The 25,222-nt window shown below is 43.3% G+C and overlaps 1 protein-coding gene across 1 annotated transcript in view; it reads right to left on the bottom strand.

Annotated features, from left to right (window-relative positions):
* Nucleotides 1-11,798, bottom strand: part of MAOB (monoamine oxidase B) — a 38,826-nt gene extending 27,028 nt beyond the window's left edge. Inside the window, exon 1 of the mRNA XM_053386877.1 lies at nucleotides 11,634-11,798. Within this exon, the coding sequence (XP_053242852.1) occupies nucleotides 11,634-11,682 (49 nt within the window). The 5' untranslated portion in view covers nucleotides 11,683-11,798. The remainder of the gene's footprint in view (nucleotides 1-11,633) is intronic.
* Between the last annotated feature and the right edge of the window lie 13,424 nt (nucleotides 11,799-25,222).

Below are 25,222 nucleotides of genomic sequence, written 5' to 3'. Positions count from 1 at the left end.
ATTTTTGCAACTATTCAGAATAGGTCATAGTCAGAGTAGTCCCACTGAAATTAATGGATAAGAGCAACTAAGGTCCTACTATTAGTAAAACTTAGTTAAATACAGCCCAATGTATGTACTCCATATAGGACTGACCTGCTTTAATTAATGAACCTAAGTTAGTTTTGTCCATTCATTTCAATAGGTCTATTCAGAGTATGATTTAGTAGGATGACACCCTATGTTACTTACTTATGAGGCACCCTCATCAGCATACTTGACAAATGCTTCTTTTGGCAAGTGGATAGGCCAGTCCCATGCAGCTGATTTTTCTTTGAGTTCAGATCAATTTAGTCCATGATCAAATCAGACCCTTGTTATTTACAGGCTAACTTGCAAGTCAAGCACTTTCTTGAAAGCATAAGCACAATAAACTTTGCAGTTCCCTAGAATATACAGAGACAAACAAAAAATTATGCGATGCACAATGAGGGAACTAGAGAGGGTAGGCCTCTTTTTTTCACAGCTAGAAAACAATTTTCCCAAGCTTAGATCTCCTTTCAAAGCCCCAACATTCTGCTTATTGCATTACTTTGCCTGAAACTTGGATTTAATAGCATTGGGGTCATTAGAACAGTCAGCACAATATAAACAATCTGATTACTGGGTTTCAGCTGAGATATTGAACTTGGCATCAAGTACTTTGATCTCTGTTCTTACTCACTGTCAGTCAGCAAAATTCTGTTAATAAGGTAGCACTGAAATTGCTCAACTGAACAGTTTCACATGTCTTTGATTCTTCCTTTCATTTCTCTAACTTTGACAGATTGTTTTGGGGTTCTAAATTGTCTCTGTGTTGAACTAAAGTCATGCAGTAGTTGGGAACTTTGGAAAAACAGTGTTCTATGTAGATTGTCCTGGTCAATGTCTATGGCACATTCGGTATTAAGTATATAGAGTCCATGCAGACATTCAACTGAACATGGTGTATGTTGGAGGCAGAGCCTATTTTCAATCATCATCATCATCATCATCATCATAATTTATTATTTCTACTCCGCCCATCTGGCTGGGTTTCCCCAGCCACTCTGGGCGGCTTTCAACAGAACATTAAAAACACAATAAAACATCAAATGTTAAAAAGTTCCCTAAACAGGGCTGCCTTCAGATGTCTTCTAAAAGTCAGATAGTTGTTTATTTCCTTAATGGGAGGGTGTTCCACAGGGTGGGCACCACTACCGAGATGGCCCTCTGCCTAGTTCCCTGTAATCTCACTTCTCTCATTGAGGGAACCGCCAGAAGGCCCTTGGTGCTGGACCTCAGTGTCCGGGCTGAACGATGGGGGTGGTCCGAGGCCATTTAGGGCTTTAAAGGTCAGCACCAACACTTTGAATTGTGCTCAGAAACGTACTGGGAGCCAATGTAGGTCTTTCAGGACCGATGTTATATGATCTTGGCAGCCACTTCCAGTCACCAGTCTAGTTGCTGCATTCTGGATTAGTTGCAGTTTCTAGGTCACCTTCAAAGGTAGCCCCACGTAGAGTGCATTGCAGTAGTCCAAACAGGAGATAACTAGAGCATGCACCACTTTGGCTAGACAGTCTGTGGGCAGGTAGGGTCTCAGCCTGCATACCAGATGGAGCTGGCAGACAGCTGCCCTGGACACAGAATTGACCTGCACCTCCATAGACAGCTGTGAGTCCAAAATGACTCCCAGGCTGTGTACCTGCTCCCTCAGGGTCTCCCCAAAACAATACTTCTGTCTTGTCAGGATTCAACCTCAATCTGTTAGCTGCCATCCATCCTCCAACTGCCTCCAATCACTCACATAGGACCTTCACCGCCTTCACTGGTTCTAATTTAAAAGAGAGGTAGAGCTGGGTATCATCTGCATACTGATGAACACCCAGCCCAAACCCCCTGATTATCTCTCCCAGCGGCTTCATATAGATATTAAAAAGCATGGGGGAGAGGACGGAACCCTGAGGCACCCCACAAGTGAGAGCCCAGGGGTCTGAACACTCATCCCCCACCACCACTTTCTGAACACGGCCCAGGAGGAAGGAGCAGAACCACTGTATAACATTGTAAACAGTCCAAACATTTGCATAGGTCTAGGGAACACAATATTTAGTGGTAAAGGCCACACAAGTCAAGAAAAAACTTAAGCCACTTTGTAGCTTCACTGCTCAGGGTTACAATATCTAGTTAGTTGTCCCTCAAAGATATTGGAGGGTGCCCAGAGACAATGCCCCATTTTGAGAACACAGCCTTTTCTTCCAAAACAATAAGAAATGTGATGCCATAAAACCTGAATGTATTCTGTTGCTTCAGGTAATTTGACCTTCATAGCTGTATCAAAAAGAGATTGTGCAAGTTGTCATACTAGATATTTCCTTGGCAGTTACCCAACACTGAAACCAAATTGATATTGTAGCATTATGAGCTATTTAGGCAATTACAGCATGTTGCACAAATTGTTTAATCAGCTGCTTCAGAGGCTGCAAACTCTGTAGATTGGATTCAGAGCCTTATCTGAAACTTGATATAATGTATAAAGAGGAACTGCAGGTGATAGACAAGAATGGGCTTAATGCTGTGCTAGAAAGGAAGGCCTGTGAGGTTCAAATCTAAAAGAACAAGTTACCCGAGATGCTAGGCAAACTATGTGCCCATATGAAATAAGAATGCCGTTCACGCCATTTATGGCAGGGATGAATTTGCCACAATCCTCCTCCCCTGGAAAAAGAAGAGAGGTGGTATCTCCCTAGGGGAGGACAATGGTCCGAGGGCAATTTTGCCCAATGGAGAGAGAGGTGGTGACAGGCTATTTAGGCCAGTCCACCCTGCACGCTTCCCTCTTCTTTATTCAGCACCTTCCCTCCTTTTTGCAGCATAGGCCTACAGGCTAGTCATCTGTTTTCCGGGGGCTGAGTAGGATTTTTTTTGGAGACTATAATTGGCTCCTGGTCTTCTCTTTTTTTACTGACTCCACACCACTCTTGAAGTGGTGTTCCTTCAATTTGGTTAGTTGGCATGTACTCTGGACAGGTGAGAAGATTTCAGAAAGAACAGAACACGTACCTAAGGCAGTGTTGGGTTGTGGGCATCCCTTGGTCACTGTTGTCAGGCATGGCTTGCAGGTGCTGGGGGTGGGGTGCCCTTTGGCCTGGCAGACACAATGGGGTGAATGCTGGTCAATGGGCCACAGTGTGCCTGTTTGGCTCTTACACTCAAGGTCCAGGCAGCGGGGAGGGAGGAATATTAGGAAACCTTGCTGCATGCACACAATGTGCAGCTGTTAACTTACCCAGATGATGGGGATAGAAATTGCCCCCTCTATTAATGAACACCTGCCCAGAATTAATTTGATTTGGTTACATTGGCTGAATGTGACTAGTTAATTTGTTTTGCAGATCCACAAGTTGTTATATTTAGTAAATATAACCTATTTATCCACATTTGGTTGTCTTGACACTTCTTCTTGGTGTGCTGGCAAATTACCGTATTTTTCGGTCTACAGGACACACTTTTTCCCCTCCAAAAATTAAGGGGAAATGTGTGTGCGTCCTATGGAGCAAATGCAGGCTCCTTGGCTTCGGTGATAGCAACGCGAAGCCTCCAAAGCACAGAGGGAGCGCTCCCTCCATGCTCCGGAGGCTTTGCGTTGCTTTCGCTGAAGCCTGGAGAGCGAGAGGGGTCGGTGCACAAAACAAGGTGTGTCCTATGGTCGGGTGCGTCCAATAGAGCGAAAAATATGGTAATATACTGCATAGATATTCTATAGCAGGAATGACTGATCTGTGCTTTCCACCAAAGGAAATAGTCTTGTACAGCCACATTAGCAGCATTAGTGAAAACACAGCATACTTGAATGAGCTCTCTGAAACTACCAGATAAATGAGGTTGTGTGAATTTTCATAGTATGGGTACTTGTGACATCACAGAGATGCCTAAAATTGAATGTTTCTACCAGAATCTGGCCATCAGCAATATAAATGACAATATAATTGGAACTGATGCAAACTGCTGAGTAGCTTATTACCCACAGAGTGATAATTACCGTACCTAGTTTCCATTCCAAGCACTGGAAAGGTTTCCTCACCCACCGGTACCCTTAAGGAAAAGGCCAATTAAGCAGAGATCAAGGGAGCAATCAAAGATACCCCACAGTTCAGAAACAGTCTATTACCCATGACCAGTTGGAGGAAGGTGTGTGTGTATGTGTGTGTGTGTGTGTGTGCGCGCGCTACCACAATCTCCCTTGTTCTTGTTTCCCATAGAATGAAGCACAGTGGACACTGTGGTGTTTTCCGGATACATGGTTTATTTATACATACATACAACCGTTTGCAGCATTGACACCCCAAGCGGGCCTTGCCTCCCCCATAGCTGCAACCTTGAATTCAAACAGAAATCAAACATCACACTGTCTCTCTCAGTTCCTAGTGTGCTGCTTAAATTCTGGCTCAAATCACTGAAACTCTCTGCTCTCAGCTCTGCCTTTGTCCTTCTAACTATCTGCGAGTTGATGGAAGGCCCCACTCATATGCCATCTCACACAGAGCCCCTTTCCTTTGCTCCCCTTAATGGCTCATCACCCAGCTGACTGCCTCACCAAGAAGCTAGTCTCACTTATAGTTTAACACTTGCTGGATCCAAGGGTTAGAAGGGTCCTTGTTCCCAATCACAGTGCGCTCTCTCTCTCTCTCTCTCTCTCTCTCTCTCTCTCTGGGGAAGGTGACAAGAACAGTTCGTTTTGTTTAAGAAATACTATTATAAATTATTTGTAAAGAGAATGCAGCAAATAAATCTTTCAAAAATGTTGCCTGGCTACCTTACCTAACAGCACAAAGTGATAATAGTGTGAGGGTGTTGACATAGTGCACAAACATTGTGCAAGGCTCTATTTGCTGTATTGAGCAAGTTTAATGTTACCTGGAGTTTTGCCTTCAAAATGCAATCTCAGCCTTTGAACAGTAGCCATTAAAAATGCTGACAGATTTACATTTATGGCCCAATAAGGTGATAAGAATGCAACTGTCCTGTTATAATTTCCCCAAGCTTAGATCTCCTTTCAAAGCCCCAACATTCTGCTTTATTGCATTACTTTGCCTGAAAATTGGATTTAATAGCATTGGGATCATTAGAGCAGTCTGCATAATATAAACAATCTGATTACTGGGTTTCAGCTGAGATATTGAACTTGGCATCAGATACTTTGATCTCTGTTCTTTCTCACTGTCAGTCAGCAAAATTCTGTTAATAAGGTAGCACTGAAATTACTCAACTGAACAGTTTCACACGCCTTTGATTCTTCATTTCATTTTTCTAACTTTGACAGATGGTTTTGGGGTCCTAAATTATCTCTGTGTTTAACTAAAGTCATGCAGTAGTTGGGAGCTCTGGAAAAACAGTGTTCTATGTGCACTGTGGTGTTTTTAAGGATACATGGTTTATTTACACATATATACAACCTGAGCCTACAATGGAGGGGTTCGCAGCATTAACACCCCAAGAGGGCCTTGCTTCCCCCATAGCTGCAGCCTTGGATTGAAACAGAAATCAGACATCACTCTGTCTCTCTCAGTTCGTGGTGTGCTGCTTAAATTCTGTCTCAGATCACTGTCAAATTTATATTCATGGCCCAATAAGATGATAAGAATGCAACTGCCCTGTTATAATATTTAAAGACTAATTAGTGGTAGCGGGACATCTCACCCAATTATATCCAGTTTTCTTTCCAGAAGGAAGGAAGGCAGGCTGTGGTCAATGAATACATTGGGAGGTTCATGAATTAGAGAAGTGTTCTCCTGTGAACAGAGTTGGTGCTATTTGAACAAACCCACCCACCACTGAGTACACAAATGAGTTTCACAGCTCACATCAGCCTTCCTCAAGCTGATGCCCTCCAGATATTACTTGGACTGCAGCTCACAACATTCCGGCCTCTTGGCTGAGGCTGATGGGAGTTGGAGGCCAGCAATAATTGGAAAGTTGCCTCTCACTATCAGGCTGCAGCCAGAACCATGAACTGAACTCTACTTTTGAATGAAGGCTAAACCTGGAAATGGGCAGGGAACCATGGCTTCTCTCCACACATTTAAGTACAGGTCCTTCGTAGCTCCTTCAGACATGTTTCCTGGCTACCTTGCAGTCACCTAACAGCACCAACTGATAACACTGTGAGGATGTTTTGGCAGAACACAAAGTCACTTTCAACATTGTGCAAGGTCCTATTTGCTGTATTAAGTACGTTTAAGGTTACCTGAAGCTTTGAGTTTAAAACCCGAAATCAGTCTTAAATTTAAGTGGTTTGAATAATGACAGAGTTGCCCAGCATGCTTCTGGTGACTGAAGCTTATTAAGTCCATTCTTTGAGAGAAAAGTGTCAGCATTAGAGTCAGATACATCTACTTTCCAAAATATATATTATACTACAAAAGGGATTTAGGAAAGTTAAATGCTAAGTTCCTCTTCCCACACTGAATGATAAAGGACATCTGATGATATTCATGCCTGGGAATCTGTATGTCCTGAGCCAAAGGGACAATTTGCTTAGAAAATGTTTTTTTCTCACATTATTTTTGGAATAGCCAAAGTCAAAACATTAGGTCCCTTATACTGGGAAGTAAATATGTACCTAATTTTGAGAAGTTGGAGATAGCGTTTGTAAGTGGTCCATGTTTCACAAGTATACAGTAAGATTGGTAGTACAATAGCTTTGTAAACAAGCATTTTGGTTTCCCTGTGAATGTCCCGGCCCTCAAACACTCTGCACTTCAATCAGGAGAAAGCTGCACTTGCAGAGCTTAGGCAATGCTGGATTTTGGCATCAGTGTTGACCCTTGTGGAAAGATAACTGCCTAGGTAGGAGAAGTGATTGACATTTTCCAACGTTACACCATGGAGTTGGATTTGTGGCGCTGCAGAGGGGTTATTTTGTACTTGTTGGTGCAGCACTTTGGTTTTTTGGATGTTGAGCGACAGACCAAGCTTTTCGTAAGCTTCTGCAAAGATATTTAGGATGGTTGGGATATCTCTTGGGAAGACAGGCGAACTAATATCAGTGTACTGGACGAAGCAAAGATCACCAGTGTTGAAGCAATGATTCTTCAACATCAACTTCGTTGGACTGGTCATGTTGTGCGGATGCCTGATTATCATCTTCCAAAGCAACTACTCTATTCCAAACTTAAAAATGGAAAGCGTAATGCTGGTGGTCAACAAAAGAGGTGTAAAGACTCTCTCAAGGCAAATCTAAAAAAATGTAGTATAAACACCGACAACTGGGAATGACCGCTCCCCACTTAAAAACGGGGGGCGCCCTTTGCGTGGACGCGTGCAGCCCCTGGATCTCGAGCGGCTCCAATAGCTTAGGCTTGGCCTTTCCTTCCCTCAGGTGGGGTACCTGGAGGTCTCCGCCTACCTCAGTCATTTGCCCAATCCCACCTGGGGGAAGCGTTGCCAAGGAGACCAGTCCAGGTAGGGGAGGGATTACCTGCCCACACAATAGAGGGAGGATCTTACCTGGGAATCCTCACTTGGCTCCAGAGCTTCTCCCACCCTACCCACCCTCAGTTAATGCCTTATTTTGCAGGTTAACTTTTCTTCACAGGTTTCGCAGGTTAACTTTTCTTCACAGGTATGCGGGCGCTGCTACGTAAGGTCGCTGTTAAAGGGCCGGAAAGGAATTTCCCTGCATTGGCAGGTTTCGCCTTTCCCGTAGCAAAACGTCACAACTTTGGCAGTATCAGGCCTTGGGCGGAATCCTTTAGTCCATCTTCCTCTTTGCGGCGGCGATACCAGGGTTCCCCGTTAAAGGGGTTTCTGAAGGGAGGCTTTGGCCGTGCGCCGAAAGGTTGTCATTGCTCTCCCCTGCGGCGGCGGCGTAACGGGGGCGGCTGTCTCTGCTTGAACATATGTTCTCCAGAGCCGGCCCATCCCCCACACACACACTGAAAAACCCTGATGCTCCCTAGATCCCCGGCTGGGGACTGGGGAGGGAGAACGCCCAATGCCTGAGCCAAGGTCTACCCACATTTGAAATTCAATAAAGTTGTGGCCAATTTAATCCCATAGCACGTTGTCTCGAGTCGTTATTCCGCATGACGGGTGGACCGCGGGGGATCTGGGGACTCCGCCTGTCCACGCAAACACTGGCCTGCGAGCGCTCCAATTGGAAAACAGCCTTTACCAAAGGTGTCATGGGCTTTGAAGACACTAAGAACTCAGAACGCAAGGGAGAAACATGCTAAGAGGAAGGCACGCTTGGCAAATCCACACCGTGATCAACTCCCGCCCGGTAACCAATGTCCCCACTGTGGAAGGATGCGTGTATCCAGAATTGGCCTCCACAGTCACCTACGGACTCATCGTTAAAACTGTGATTATGGAAGACAATCTTACTTGGCTACAAGTGATCGCCAAAGAAGAAGAATGTAACTAATCTGTGAGGAAAAACACACACTTTTCAATCTCCTTCACAACAGTCCAGCAGTAACTCTTCACCAAGAATGATGTGAATGATTACCATCTACTGAAAGCTTGCTGTACTTTTTCTTTTTGCCTCAGTTCAATGAGCAAACATCCTTCCCTTAAAGGCATATCAGGATATGAGCACATGGCTAGCTTGTTCTTGCTGTCTGGATGCATGGCAGCTGGTTCAACAACCACAAATACAATTTAAGTTGAAGTAAGATTGTCGTGCAGTTGCCCAACTAAACCTTTTCAACAGCTCATGCATCCATGTTTCCTCTATTCCTCATCCCTTCCCAGAGCTCAGTCAGTAGAACATGAGACTCTTAATCTCAGGGCCATGAGCAAAAGATTTATGCATTGCAGGGGGCTGGCCATTCTATGAAAACAGTGAGAAAAGAAAAGTTGCCCCAATACACTTTAATCAAACCGAAAGGTGTTAAGCCTCCAATATACATTTAACTCTTTCAAGCCATTCCCATCACCTCCAAACATCCTGCCTGCTACTGCCTCAGGCAGGTCTTCAGAGCATAAAGGCTGCATACACCAGCAGGCATTAAAGCACATTATCCCCACCCCCTCAAAAAAATAATTCTGGGAACAGTAGTTTGTTAAGGGTGCTGGGAATTGTTGCTCTGTGAGGGGCAAATTACAGTTCTGATGATTCATTGGGGGTAAGCATGTATTTTTAATGTGCTTTGAATTAATGGTGTGCAATGCTGCCAAAGTCTACTAGAGTGGGGTAGGAGAAATTAAAGTGGGACAAGGGTTGAAGTGTCTGACATGACCTGATACTACTAAGCAGAGCTGCTGACTGAACTGAAAAGTGCATACTATACTTCATCATTCACCTTCAAAAATGATCCTTTTGTTCTCTTAGCATCTGCTGGAACATTATAGGAGCATGTAAATCTGAAATTGCAAATCTTAACTTCAAAGACTTTTTTGTCGGATGTTGCTCATTAACCCTCACGACCCATATCAAACCTCTAGCCTCCTTCAGTCAATATAATAAAAGGATTTGTGCTTTCAGAAAAGTGTTAGGTGTTATAGGTGGTAACCTGTTGCTTTGATAGTCAAGATTTCTGCCAAAAGTGAAATACAGAAGATTTGAAAGAGCGGTAATGGTAGACAAAGTTTCTGAGGCGATTTTGCCACAGAAGTGCCAAGCTTTTATTTAGAAGTTCTGACTTGGTGACTGCTGATATTAGAGGCAGAAAGAGAAGCCAACTCTTTGCCTATGTACGTAGACAGCATTTAGCTCAAATTGGCAATAAAATATCTGGAGAAAGAAAGGCCAGTTCTAGTTTTCCAGACTAGACTTTTGAAGTCAGAAATCGCTAAGCCCAACAAAAAATACAAAGCTATAAATTTGCCCTTATGGTTGCATATATGGTAGCCATTTTTATGACAAATGGTCTATGCCTTTTACCAGCTGCATGGCAGAAATTTGAAAGGCCTGTCCTCTCCACCACTGCATATCTCACCTGGGGAAAGTTGCACCTGTTGAGTTTTGACCTGTCATGGACCTGTTAGAGCCACAGAAGCTGTCATAAAATGAGTTTAGAGAACAGTAAATGCATGACGTTAGGTAAGCAGGTTCCTTGGAGTTTTATAGCACATCATCATGCAGACTACAAAGTAACAAACCCTAATCTGAAATAATAATATAAGCCTAACACAGAGACAAATCAGCAAACTGTCACCATTTCCAGCAGGTAGGTTAGTAGTGTATAGAACAGATCCAAAAGCAAAAGCACTCAGAATATTGAAAATTCAAAATGCTGGGCGTGCGGGGACGGGGGGACGGGGACCTAACCAATTTTTTGCTTTTAAAAAAGCAGACATCCTCTATTGTAACAGATGGAGATAAGATTGGAAATGTAATAAGACCGTCACACTACCAGTGCAGTACTATGCCTGTCTACTTAGACGTGCGCACCACTGAGTTTGATGGGACCTACTTCCAGGTGGAACCCTTAGCTGGGAAGAAATTCAATTTAACTTAGTGGGATTAACTTCTGAGTAGGCATGTAGATGATTGCACTGTGACTGACCTAGAAAAAGACCTTGCTTCACTTCAGATTGCTGCCCCACCCTAATCTACAGTTTTTAGGCAGGAACATCTCAGGCCCCCCCAAAAATATTCTGTAAAGGTGAGAGCAGACAGCAATCCATTTTCCCCCCTACCCCTTAAAAGTGTATAAGTTTTAAGCCTCATTCCCTCCTTAAATGCCTTAAAGGCATCTCTCCATCCTTTCCCTTCAATAAGCCTTTTCTTCCTCACTCTAGTGCTTCCCTTTAAGAGAAGAGGAAAACAGAATTATGGAAGTACCATGGAGGCACTTTTCTCACTGCTCCTTCTGCTTGCCTCTTTTGATCTCATCATCACCATCTCGTGTTACTACTGATGCTACTGCAGGTACAAAGAGTGGCAATTTATTTGGGTCATGTTACTAGTGGTGGCAACCAGAATGGATCCACTAGCTCCAGCGGAGCTAATAAATAAAGGCACAACAGGGATCTGCCTCAAAACGTCTCCCGTCTGGCCAGATCTCCACTCTAACCATGCAATTAATTATCATCTTTAATTAATTAAGGGCAAGCATTCCAAGGCGCTTATTTGGCAACAGGGTCTGGGGCAAGACAGTTTGCCTTCCTTGTCAATGATCCCTTTGGATCTAAGATGACACGCATCTGGGTACCACAAAACAAAACACGAAATTATGGGCACGGCCTTGGGAGTGCTTCTGCCCAAAATAAGGTGCCACCGGCATTAAGCGAGGCTAGGATATCCCCAGCCTGCAGACATCCTTGTTGAGGGAGCCAGACAGATCGTCCCTGGTGAGAAAGAGCAGTCGGGGGACGGGGGGAGGAGACTCCTAGGAGCAGCCGGCGCCCCTCGTTTGATATGGAACAGGCTGCCCGGGCGGCTGCTGCGCAAGAGCGCGTTATCCAACCATTCGGAGAAAAGAGCAAAGTCGTCTGCGTTCTGGCGGGGACGGGGCACCCGGCAGCTTCGCCAGTCTCTGCGAGGGATATTAGTGTTTCCCAGCCAGTTTAACCCAGTATAACCCAGCGACTGGATTGGGGACAGCCCTGGCACGACCCGAGCGAGGCGCACGCCCCTTCTCCCTCCGGCGCGGAGATGCTTTCGCGCTCGCCCCGCCACTGACCTGAGATGCCTGCCCCGATCACGACCACATCGCACTTCTGGCTGCTCATGGTGGCCGCCTTCTCTCTGCCCGTCGGCTGGCTGGCTGTTCTCTCTGGCGGCCGCCGAGGCTCCTGGAACAATTGCCAGCCGGCGGCAGCAGCAAGAGCAACAGCGCGAGCTCGGCGCCGCCCCTTCGTTCGGCCTGGAGCGGAGCCCCGCCCCCTGCTTTCCTCCTGCCAAGGCGGCTGATGGAGCAGAGCTCACCCTTGGTCGACTCTCTCAGGCCAAGAAAGAGGCAGCAAGAAGGCAGCAGCTTCTTGCCCCTGAGCAAGAGCCAGGGCCATTAAACAGGTGCCACCTTTATTGGCAGTGGGGACAGGTAGCCCCTGGGCCTGTGGCCAAGGAGGTCATGTAGGCAGGGGCAATAAGGTCATATGTGTGGGACCAGGAGGCAACTGTTTAATGACACAAGAGCAGGGATAAGTAGTTCTGGTTTTCTTCCCATCGTTCTCTCCCTTGCAAAGGTGTGAACAGGAAAACACAGGAGCTGTTTAAGCACCTAGCACCTATCTCAACTGAAAAGTGTCTCACCTTGGTTTAGGAGGGGTCCCTGCTGTCACACTTTCTAGTGCGGGTTGATGTCACAATAACCACACTCCGAAGTAAGTCCCACTAAATTCCATGGGGATGGCACTCATAGATGACTACAGCCTGAACGTGTTAGTTAGTTGTTGTTTTTAATGTTTATTTGCTTTTCTGTTTTATCATATCATCAATACATAATATGTTACAGTCAAACACTTGGTAGTAAGAAGGAGAAAAGGAAAAAGAAAGGAGAATAACACACACACACACACACACACACACACATATATATATATATATATATAATAGTAACATAACTTATTCCTCCAATTTAATGTGTTAGTTTTAAAGGTATCACACGCAGCTGTTAACAAGCCAAACCCAGATTACCAAATAAGAGTAGGCACTGGCCTATGAGCCCCATTCCTTTTAGGGCCCACAACAATGGATCAAAATAAAGACTGTTTCTTTCGTGTAGTAAAATTGGTTTAATAAAATTGTTGGTAAGTAAAATAAAAAATGTATTAGGAGATAATTTGTGAGGGATCCCCAGAGATTTCGACTGCCTAGGGGCCTCCACAGGGTTTAATCTGGACTTTCAGACCTGCGGAAAACTATTACCACCCACCCACCCACCACAATTTATTTACTTCCATGGCTTATTCCACCAAGTGGGAAACGGGACGTGCTGCCCCTGATCCTTAAGCTTCCAAGGCACAATGGTCAAACTGAGTTCGCAGAGGGGAGTTGCCAGTCCTAGTCAGGTATTTTAAAAACATCATGGAAATAGCATGTGGAAGGACTATGATGGCCACATTCCCCAAAAGTCATTCCCTTCAGGTTCCATGCACAACCTCCCCACTTTAGGGAAAGATCCAAAGGGGGAGGGTCTTCATATGTTCAGCTGAATGCACTTAGAATCCTCACTGTGACCATGAATTGTGACTAGGTGTACTATTTCTATATAGTTTGGAAGAGTGTCTGAATAAGACTTTGATCAGGCTAGGAAAGTGATCTTACTTCAGTGCCACCAGAAGCCTGCTTCAGTGATATTTGCATCTGGTTAGACTCAGGGAAAAAAGAACAAAGCACCCTTCTCCTCCCTTTCCCATTCATTCCACCTGCATGAAATGATCCTGCTCAAACAAGACTGTTTTTCAACTAGAAATCACTTCCAGATCTGTAGGGTATTAACAGGCTGCAGACCAGCTATCAGGCTGGCTTGGGTGCTTAGCAACAATCTAATCCGCAGCATCCATCCCCAGGGCTGTGGCTCACATTACATTGTCAAGATACAGATGCTCTTTTGCCAGACCCACCCATGTCTGCTGCCTGGCAGAAGAGGCAGTCGCTGCTCCTGTCAACCCAAACAGGAGCATGCTGAGCAGGACCCAAGCAAAGCAATGGGGCAGGTAGCAGGACAGGGCACTCTGCGGATGGCCGATCGGTGCCACATGCTCATTATTATGAGGAGATAAGATGAGATTTTAGATCACGCTTGAGAATATCTTTATGTATCTTTATGGGGTGTCCATATCTTGTAAGATTTGCTGGAGTCAAGCAGACCACATTATGAGCAGTGTGCTGCTTACTCAGGTCCTCTTGGAGAAGAAAGAGAGAGCAGGGAGAAGCTTCCTTAAAGCAGCTCAGGGAGTATTTGCTCATCTAGCCCAGTATTTCTAATAATAATAATAATAATAATAATAATAATAATAATAATTAATAATAATTAATTATTTATACCCTGCCCATCTGGCCGGGCTTCCCCAGCCACTCTGGGCAGCTTCCAACAAAATATTAAAATACAGTAATGCATCAAATATTAAAAGCTTCCCTAAACAGGGCTGCCTTCAGATGTCTTCTAAAAGTGTGGTAGTTGTTGTTCTCTTTGACATCTGGTGGGAGGGTGTTCCATAGGGTGGGTGCCACTACCGAGAAGGCCCTCTGCCTGGTTCTCTGTAACTACTACTGTGACAAGACAATTTTGAGGAAGATATGAATGCAGGAACTGCCTTAAATCAAATCAGACCATTGGCCCATAAGAAGTTGCTTTATACCAAGTCAGACAATGGTCCATCTAGTTCAGAATAGTCTACACAAAGGGATCATCCATACTTCCAGTTGTCTGCTAGTCCCATGCTTTCTAGCCATGGGTCCAAGGGTTTTGTGTTTGCCTCGCACCTTTCTCCTGGAAAACATGTTCTTCCCCACTAAATTGGAACAAATGGAAATCTGCAGGAAACCCAAGTGCCATTTGGTCCAATTCAATGGCAAACTGCAGGTTTTCCCGAGGGGAAGCAGCAGGGCAAACAGAGGTGTGGACAAGCCCCGACGGTGGTGCTCCAGGATTTCAGACAGGAGTCTTTCCTTAAGCCTACCCAGAGATGCCTTTTGGATGCAAAGCATGTTCTCTGTCTTTGAGCTACAGTCCACTCTGATCACCTGGAACCCAGTCCCTTTTTAAGTGGAGATGCCAGAGATTGAAACTGTTTAGATTCACCCCTTTAAAAATTGACTGCAGTCTAAGCAGCTGTTTTAAGAGCAGTGGTTTATGCTCCTCAGCCTACTAAAATGGCTGTTTAATAGTGCACTCCAACTTCCCTTTCCCCCCTTAGCAAGTACACGGATCCAAGTGCCACACAATCCTATTAACTTCAGACATTGGTAATCCATGCTCAGACAGGTGACTGTGCTGAACAATTTGCTGCTCTTCAGCCAATTCCTTCAATTATGCTTTCCCTATGCGACATTCTGTATTTCCTAAACATTCAAAACCACAAAATACTCTGTTTAATCCAAGGCATTGATAGACAAGATTAAGAGTTGAAGAGTTAAGGTTACTCAGCTAATTCTCAGTGAGAGTTCTCACATTCTACTTCTCCTTTTCCTCACTACTCCCCACAGATGTTCTCACATATTTTAAGAGCTACTTTTTCTTCTAAATGCTTTAAGTAAGTAGTATCCGTATATTGTATGAAAAGTTTTATCCTCACTTATATACACTGGGCTGGAATAATGTGCTGAAGAACAGTGAATTAATAGAATAACACTGCCCTGGAATCTTGAGCAGTTCAGAAATTTGTATTTATAAATAAAATAATTAAGTGAATGGCCTTGTTCCATTGCATGAAAGCAATCAGATCCATTCCCCCTGCAAAGTTTCCACCGATGGATGACTCTATAGCTTCTTCTGACTGAGCTTCGATACCTAGCTGTTGTCAGGATCCAGAGCAGGGATAACCAGTGGCATTCAGTTCTCAAGATGGTAAACCAAGGTCTGAAAATTTTTATATGCATTAAAGTAGTCATAAAATTTCAGACAGGTTTGTTATTGGTCAGAACAATTTCTGTTTAATCAACACTTCGTTAACATTGGTTTAATATTATTATAACCCACTGTGGATTTTATGACTCAATAAACAAAAGTGTGTGTCTGCACAGCCTGCAGCAGCCTTTTTTTCTCAACCTGGCATGCTCTAGAAAATTTAAGTTCCAATTCCCATCAGCCAAGTCAGGGCAGATGTGCTGGTTGGAGCTGATGGAAGCTGTAGTTCTGGAGGGCACCAGACTAGGGATGGCTAGCCTATAGTTTCCCATGTACGGTGGTACATCGGGTTACATACGCTTCAGGTTACATACGCTTCAGGTTACAGACTCCGCTAACCCAGAAATATTACCTCAGGTTAAGAACTTTGCTTCAGGATGAGAACAGAAATCGTGTGGCGGCAGCACAGCGGCAGCAGGAGGCCCCATTAGCTAAAGTGGTGCTTCAGGTTAAGAACAGTTTCAGGTTAAGAACGGATCTCCGGAACGAATTAAGTACTTAACCCGAGGTACCACTATATTCGATTTACATGGTCAGTAAGGCTCAGGAGTTAACATGTCACACTGTGGTTATATGAGAGGAAAACATGGCTGCTCCCATCTGTAAAATTATTTTTCTTTTATATTGTCGATGACATCTACTTGTCGTTGTGAACCTAGCTTGCCTGACATAGGATGGAGGAAAATTTCATTCCATTTCTGAACTGAGCTAATGCACAATTCCTTGTTGGAACCCGATTATTCTGTAAATTTCACTCCAAATTTGGTGATGCAATTCTGTGCTCTAAGCTCACTCCAGCTCCTTAATAACGGGGAAGTGCATACTTTAGAGGGATAAACATAAAAAACGGCATATTTTTGGGGGGAAATGTGTACAATTTAAAAGCAATTGTTGCTACAGTCTCTTTTCTGGAAAAAGAATAGCAGAAAATGGGATGGATCGGACATATGATTACTTCTGTAAAACTGACACATGCTGGAAATAGGCTGATCCATCTGTCCCCAGTCTGGCATGATTATGATGCTTCCTAAGATTGAAAGGAAGAGAGGGGGTGCATCAGCCATCTACTGTCGAATAGCTGCTCGTGTTGATTTTGGCACAGGTGACAGGGCTGCCATTCGCTATTAATCTTTCTGAGCAACTACTGCATGTTAAATAGTATAGCATTATCTTTAAAAAGAATGACTGGCTATCTAGACATTTATGTACAATTTGGCTGTATCCATTATGCTAAATGAGCCTGCATAGAGCAGTTGCCAGAATAATTCACAGAGATCATAGCAAGCCAGATTTTCCATACCATAAAATTCTGTTTCTAAGTCATTTGCTATGGGTGGGGAGAGCAGGGATGATGTTTGGGCAATCCCAGATAGCTAAGCAGTCCCCTGAACAATGGGGGCATGGAGAGGCTTCTGGGAGAAAGAAGAGGTGGAGGCTTTCCTTCTGTGAGTGTCCTCAGATCTCCAGATCTTGGGATCTAAGTCTCTGGCCCAGTTCACCCATAATGCTAAGCCAATCCACAGCTCAAAATGAATGAGCAAGCATGCAGGCTCCTGGAAAGTAGAACGTGGCTGTTTTGCTCCTCTTCTAGTCCTGCTGCAACTGCACTAAGCCACAGGACAAACCTTGGTTACAGCTTTAGTGTTTCTCTGGAGCAAAACAAACGATGTACCTGGGTTTGGCTGTAATGCTGAGCTGGACCATAATGTAGCAGCAGAGAAACCAGGGCAGGAGCATAGCGACTGCAATCTCTGCTCCAGGAACTTGCACATTTCTTGTTCACACCGAAGTTAAAGGGTATCTTTTGAATAATTTTACAGGACAAGAGACCTCTATATCTTTTGAGTACGTTTCTTCCTTTATGAACTTTCTCCTTTTTTATGTCTCTGAAGGGCTTCCCTACACCACTCCAATGCATTATATATTTTGCTCAGAAGTATGCCTTTAGGGTTATTTCAGCTGCAAACCAACATGGAGAAAATGTCATTTGGAATATTGCCTGGTGATTTCAAATACCCCGAGCTCATTATAACAGTAATTACTTCTTGTCTTCTAAAATGTCAAGAACTAATTGGCCACTAGAAGTAATATTCTGTAAGTAAATAAAGGTAACTGTGTAGCTTCCAGACTATGGCCGGGAAGGTGGGCTGAATTTGAACATTTCATATTTTGCAGGAACTAGTAAATGTTCCTTAAAAAGAAACACAGAGAGTGAAGCCCAACCAGAGGAATGGCAAATGTTTTCTTTTAACCACGGTTACACAGTGCCTGGATTCATTCAATGTCACCAAACTATTCTGAGTCAGGCTACAATTTATGTTAAATGTATTTTGGCATTTCTCACTGGAAGGACAGATCCTGAAGCTGAGGCTCCAATACTTTGGCCACCTCATGAGAAGAGAAGACTCCCTGGAAAAGACCCTGATGTTGGGAAAGATGGAGGGCACAAGGAGAAGGGGACGACAGAGGACGAGATGGTTGGATAGTGTTCTCAAAGCTACCAGCATGAGTCTGGCCAAACTGCGGGAGGCAGTGGAAGACAGGAGTGCCTGGCGTGCTCTGGTCCATGGGGTCACGAAGAGTCGGACACGACTAAACGATTAAACAACAACATTTTGGCATTTGTTTATTATGTGGTGGTTGTTTTTTAAAGCAGCCACCTAAGGTCCTGGTCTGGAATAGTCATGCAGTATGGGTTCTTAGTCCTTCCCCTAAACGGTGATCATTGTGAAAATCACACACCACACCCTGAAGCTATTTGGCCCATGAGAGATGCTGCTATTAGAAGCCATAGCAGATTTCCTCTGGGACAAAGAGGAGCTTTAGAGTAGATTTTCAGCAGGATACCAGCAGTGGGATAGTGGTGGTAAGTGAATCCCCATCACCTGCGCTGTGGTTCAGCCCAGATAAGGACTACTCCAGCGTATGTGTGTGTGTGTGTTTAAGGCACACTCATATACATATTCACACATTTACAATAACTCATATTTGATCTTAGGGCTATGCATTAACCATTGCTTTTCATTGCCAGGGCTATGCACATTCATTATTTGAGACACCATTTTGGTGTATCTTATTCAGAAGCTGTATCCTAACAGATCAATCCATAGTGTCCCCATGTGTAGATGATGGTATCGAGGTAGTTATATGTGACCCTGCTTTCTTTCTTTTTTTAAAATATACTTTTTTATTTTCAAAGTTTACATTAATCCCAGAATAAAAAATTCCAAATTGTAACTTAGAATAAATTAAATACAGCATACGGCTGTATATATTCATTGCGTTTGTTATTCTGGTACAGCAAAAGAACCCATTTCCCCATAAATATATGAGGTTGATCTCCTACAGCAGGTTAATTTAATCATTGCAACCATAGACCAAATTTTTTCAATTCATTCAAAACTAGAAGGAGGTGATGGTTTTTTTGCAATTACTATTTTTGCTGTGGAGATCAAATTAATTTCTAGCTCAGGATCACTATCCATAATAACATCTTTTTAAATAACCCAGCAAAAAATATCTCAGAGTCCAAAGGAATATAAATTTCTGAGATAACGTTCGATACAGAGTTCTAGAAGGTTGATGAACCCACTTTCAATGCTGCTTATGCCTGAAAATGTTTCAGGGTGGACATACTGCTTCTGTGTGTGCAGTTGTGCATATCCTACAGCTTCCTGCTGAAATCCTCTAACTTTTCATGTCACTTTTTCTTGGGGGGGGGGGGCAGGTGGAGTTCCTGCTTTTATTGCACTGCAGCACAAGAGTGCTCTCCTAGTGGCAACAATGCAGTATCATTCTGGAAGCACAACAGAACAATAAATAAAGTGGAACAATATGTAGACAATCAAGTGTAATTCCACCACTAAAGCACTATTATTGCATCAATGACATGTTGTAGAATACACTCACAAAAAACACAAGGTCAGAGGGGCCCTTGGTGTCTTCACCACTTGAATAAAGCTATACTACCAGTCCAAAGAACCAGCAACATAGCTTAGGTAGCTTCTCGTCTTGTGCAGTTTTCCACCCATAGTTACACCATTCTTGTATCAAACCAGCATCCTCATCCTCCCAGTGCTTTGGAAGACTAGGAATCTTGAGCAAGATTAATCCACTGTAGATGTGTGCCATAGACAGATGCAATTATATCTATGGGGATGATTGTAGCCAAATGAAAATATTCGACTGTTAAAGTATAAGAAGAAAGAACTAGGAACAGTAGCTATTTGTTACCTGTAGCAGTGATAGAGCATTCGTGCCTTTATTTATTACTCTTGTTTCCATTCCTCTGTGTTAATCATTTAAATAGTTTGCTGCTTCAAACGCTCCATTTGTTCCAAATGCTTCAAGGTGCATCCTTGAAATGATATTCTAGGCAATTGTGTTATCTCAGCAAACATTGTTTATCATTAAGAGTGATAAACAGCTGTGAGAATGTCGGGATGAGTACGCAAGGGTCCTAATAGCCTTTTTGTACAGAGAACGGGTCCGGGAGACATCATTGTAGCAGCAAGCAAGAACAAAGGGGGGGGGGTCACCTTTCAATATTCAGCAATGCATTAGCACCACCTAAAGGTGGATTGTATGTATTCCCATTTGCAATTACTGTGAAATACGAAATAGATTTTAAAATTTTTTTAAAAAATGTCCAGTAGCACCTTAGAGACCAACTAAGTGTGTTCTTGGTATAAGCTTTCGTGTGCATGCACACTTCTTCAGATACGCTGAAAGTAAAATACGCTGAAAGCAAATGCTGAAAGTGAAATATGTTGCAAGTAAATTGGAACCTGCTGTAGTGACAGCAAATAGCAAGAATATTTTCATGCATTTGTGCGATATGCCCAGTTTCCTTCCAGTAAAATACAAGTCCATTGGCAAAAAAGTCTTATTTCTTTGACTAGTCATGAGAACCTCAGTACAAAAAGAAAGCAGGATCCTCCATCCTGATTCTGTGCTGTCTGCATGAACAATATCATTTTTCTTCATGCAGCAATTGGCTTGGGGGTCAGATAGATTTACTCACCATCCTTTCAGTTTTGCTTCTTGTTTTCATTTTTAATTCATTTATTTCCTTATTATCTACCATGCACTTGGACCCCATAAAATTTGCTTGTATTGCCTGGAAAAGATACTGCAACTGTAGCGTAGCAACTCCAGAGTTTCCCCTGCCATAATTATTGCATTTATTTCTAAATCATTGGTTTATTCTTAAATACATGACAAGTATTGATATTTATATATAATGCAACATATGCTACAAACCTATCATAATGGTATGAAAATAGAATAGCAAATACATTCTAAGTCTGAGTCTAATCATTTCTTATATTCGTAGTACAAACAGAGTACATGGAATTGCTTCTGAAAATTGCCTGAAAACTTCAGTTAGTTTCAAATGCAGCTGGTAGGCTCCTAATTGGGACTGACCATTGAGAACACATTTCACTGGTTCTTAAAGAACTCCATTGACTCCTGGTCTGCTTCTAGGCATAGTTTAAAGCGTTGGTGCTAACGTGTTAATCCTTGAGTTCTTGGTGACTTGAGGGAACGTCTTCTCCCACCCTGGGTGCCCCTATCATCAGTGGACAAGGGCTGTAGCTTAGTGGAAGAATTTCTGTTTTGCATGCAGAAGGGTCCCAGCTTCACCCCCCAGCATCTCCAGATAGGGCTCAGAAAGACCCCTGCCAGAAAGTCAATATACACCATACTGATTTAAGCAGACCAATTCAGCGTAAGGCAGCTTCCTATCAGCGCTGGATTTAGGGCAGTGTGGGTGGTTCCCCCAAACAGGGCACCGAGCCAAGGGGGCACAAAACTGAGAAGATCAATAACTGAGAAGATCCATTTGGGGGCACCAAATTTTGGCTTCAGTCAGGATGCCATCTTACCAAAAATTCCCAAAGTCCTCCCCTGTCCCAGTGTTATCTTTGGATATCCTCCTCTGGGTGCATCCAACACCCAAGATGAAGCACATAGTATCTGGAAGGGAAACCTTTTCAGACGCAGCTAGTACTTAGGTTGACAACTTTTCAGTGTCAAGTAAGGAGTTTTATAGTTCCATAGTCTTTGTAACTTGATAAGATTTTATTCTGCTCTTTTTATTGTCCTTTTATTGACTGTTGCTTAATTATTTTTTGTTTTATAACTTTTAAATGTAAGCCACCCAGTCTTATTTCTATAAGAAACGTGTGTGTGTATTTGTCAAAGTAATTTTTACCCATACAAAACTTGGTTAGAAGAAATAAGAAAGCACTTAATTAAAATGGGCACAGTCTTTCAACCCTCTTTTTCCAGTTCCTGCAATCATACAAGGAAGGCCAAGCATCATGCAAGGCCAGCAACAACAGATTTTGGAAAAGCCATTTTGCTTTTGTAGCATTTATGACTCACAGAAGTGCACTTATACTCACTCAAACGCTGTTTAATCTCCTGTGCTATAATAGCTGCTCTGTTTGAAAGGCAGCAATTTATTACATACTCACAGTGTACCTGTTTCATGAGATTACACATTTATGATGTTGCTTGTTCAAGCTGACATTCCTTTTTTTAAAAAAAACAAACCGCAATGTTTTAGTCTTGCCCATTTAGGTTGGCTGTTTTTTTGTTTTTGTTTTAATAAAGGTCAGTGTGGTTTTGTAATCATGGTTTGACTCTCTAGCAAAGCACCGATCACTGGAGATGAAGAGCCTTTAGCTCCGAAAGAAATGTCCATGTTAGTCAATCATGACACCTGCTGGTTAATTAAATAAAACTTTTACCAAGCCTTGAAAGAGAGCAATAGATAGAAAAGAAGTCTAAGAAAACTAGCAGATAAAGGAAGATGTTTCAGAAGTATGAGAGTTAATTGTACAGAAATTTAAACTTTTGAGATTAATTATAGCAAGAAACAAGATGCTATACAGAAGAGGTGAGGAAGGAAGGGGAAACACATTGAATAGATCTAAAGTTTTCAAAAAAAAAAATCATGCACCAAAATCTGAATACTGTTCCAACCACATCTATGGCTAATGAGGGTTATTTTGTTTTTTGCCAACCTTGACATCATCATAGATGTGGTTAGAACAATGTCCACATTGTTACACTACATCCCATTGTACTACCATCAACCTGAACCCCAACAGCAGAAGATGCCACATATCTCTATGCAATTTCCACCTCCCCACTGGTCATGCAAACCTCTTCCTTTCTTCCATCTTACCTAGAGTTCCTAGAATAGCTCTAATGCACACAGAGGAAGAAATAGGACAGCATAACCGGTTCTCCCACACTGGGTGCTGAGCCTAGGGGGTGCTTCAGGGCATCACAACTATGATGTAGGTGCAGTGGGTGGAACAAAACAGGAGGCAAGAGGTGGGCAGTGTGCCAAATTTTGACATGGTGCTGCTGCTGAAACTTGAAAGGCCAAAGTCCACCCTTGATGCACGAGGACAGCAAAGACTGACTCTTGCATCTCTCCAGCTGCTCTGCATATGTTGCTTTGAACCAGGTCAACAGAGACCCCAGTCATGAATGAGCATAAGCCAGGGATGGGGAACATTTGGCCCTCGAGATGTTGTTGGACTGCCACTCCTATCATCCCCGCCCAGTGGCCATACTTGCCTGGGCAGTTAGAAGTGGCAGCCAGCAATACCTGGAGAGCCCCAGGTTCCCGATCCCTGATTTAAGGGCCAGCTTGAAAGCTATTTACTGGGTCACTTAAAATCAACCTCACAATAAGCTTACAGCTCAGTTGCTGTATCAGTATAGCCTGTTAACAGGCAGTGCTGCTAAGTCTAATGCTTGGGGAACTCCAATGCAAGTTTGGTTTCAACCTTAGCTCTCACCAGCCATTAGAACCAATGCTGCTTTTAAATGAGTCTTTGCCAATTTGCCCCTCCTACAACCTAATGAACAGGCTGCCCTTGGCCACGGGCACATCTGAATGGCTATGCTGCTGCTTTTTCGTCTTTAAGATGCTTCCTATATCTCCAGTAAAGCACAACTGGGGCCAGCCCTACCATTAGGAAGAATGAGCTGCCTCAGGCAACTAATTCTGGGTGTCATAAAAGGGGGAGCAAGTTGTTATTTCATTTATCACTGTTGTATTTTATTCTATTTTTACTGCCAGGGAGGGAAAGAGGCACTTGTGGGGGTTTTCCAGCTCGAGTGCCAAAATAACATGAGTGACCATGCGTACTTTGGCTTTGGCAATGGTGTGGAGAGGTGCCATTTGTTGCTCGCAAACATCTTGGGCTGACCTTCAGCATAATATCCAATGTGCAGTGACATTTTGGATGCCTTTCCCCTATGTACCTATGAAGCATAACAAGAGGAATGGCCCTGAGCCTCAAAAGAGGGCATCAGTGCCAAGAGGTCTTGTCATGAGCGCCATCTAGAGAGGCCTGTTTTAGCTTGCTACTTCTCTTGTTGTTGACTAAATGAAATCAGGCAAAGCTTGGGAGAGGAGAGGGGGGTATTGAAAAATAAGCATTGGCAGAGAGGGGCTGCAGATAAGTTCTGCCTTGAAGGAGTCAGAGTGAGAACTCTGTGTTCTGAGGGATTCTGTTTTGGAAGTGTGGTTTCGCTTAGGCTCCACAACTGATTATACAATTTTCTGTCAAGGTTGCCAAGTAAACAGGACTCTCCAGAGCTGTTTCTGTTCTGACCAGTTGATCATGGCCTTGTTCCATTAACTCTCTGGGCAGAACTAGAGATTATAAGAGGTAAGGAGCTGCCGCTGTTGCTCTCAGTATCTTTGCTCCCTCTTCTTTTAACATCTACTGCAATATAACATGTAACCAACCTGTTCATGGCATTTCCTTGCCCCGTTTAGAAAGTGGCATGAGACGATGTGTGGGGGATGTGTACAATGCAAAGATGTTAAGTCACACTGGGGATGGGCAAATCTGTTTATTTCAGCTACTCTGTTTCTCGTTTAAGTTCTCCACATTTCCATGATTTTTTTTTTGGGGGGGGGAGTCCTCATGAAAATTCACCAGCATACCAGTGTGATTTTATCCTAATATACACATTTTTGCGAAGCAATTTCTAAAATATAAAGCATTTTCATGTGTTATTTTCACTAATATATGCATTTTTGCACACATTTCTTGACTGGAGAACTGCATTGCAAAATTGGGACAAGTGTGAATTTTGAAGGAAAGCTGCTTTTCAGTTCATATATCGTTTCAGGAAGTACAAATTAGTTCAGTTCACCATCGATTGCATCTGTTTATTTATTTATTGTTAAATATCTATATGCAGTTCTTCATTTCTCAATTCCTAGATGGTTTGCAATGAATTAAAAACATAACAAGAACACCATTAAAACTTCAAATTAATGCCTGGCTTTAAAAAAGAAAAATCCTCAGCAAGTTCCCCCATGCCTGGGTGCATAAAAAAGTTTTTTGTTTTGTTTTGCCAAGCTTGTAAAGGATAACAGTGTTGGCACCAGGCAAGTGTCCTTGAGGGGGGCATCCCAGAATGAAGATGCCATAGCCATAGAGGCTCTTTTTTATGGTTGCCGGCCTCACCTCTGCTGGGGAAGCCCATGGAGAAAAACCCCAACTCATGATCTTAAACTACAAGTAGGGTGACAGGAGATTAGGCGCTTTTTCAGGTAACGGGATCTTAAGCCATTTAGCGCTTTAAGCACCAGTGTACCACTGAAGCTCTTTCAACACTAGAGTAAATAATATGAACAAAACAAGCAGCGCCTG

The sequence above is a fragment of the Podarcis raffonei genome, chromosome 4 (assembly GCF_027172205.1).
Source record: "Podarcis raffonei isolate rPodRaf1 chromosome 4, rPodRaf1.pri, whole genome shotgun sequence".
Classification (NCBI taxonomy): domain Eukaryota; kingdom Metazoa; phylum Chordata; class Lepidosauria; order Squamata; family Lacertidae; genus Podarcis; species Podarcis raffonei.
This window is presented reverse-complemented; position numbering and strand designations above follow the sequence as displayed.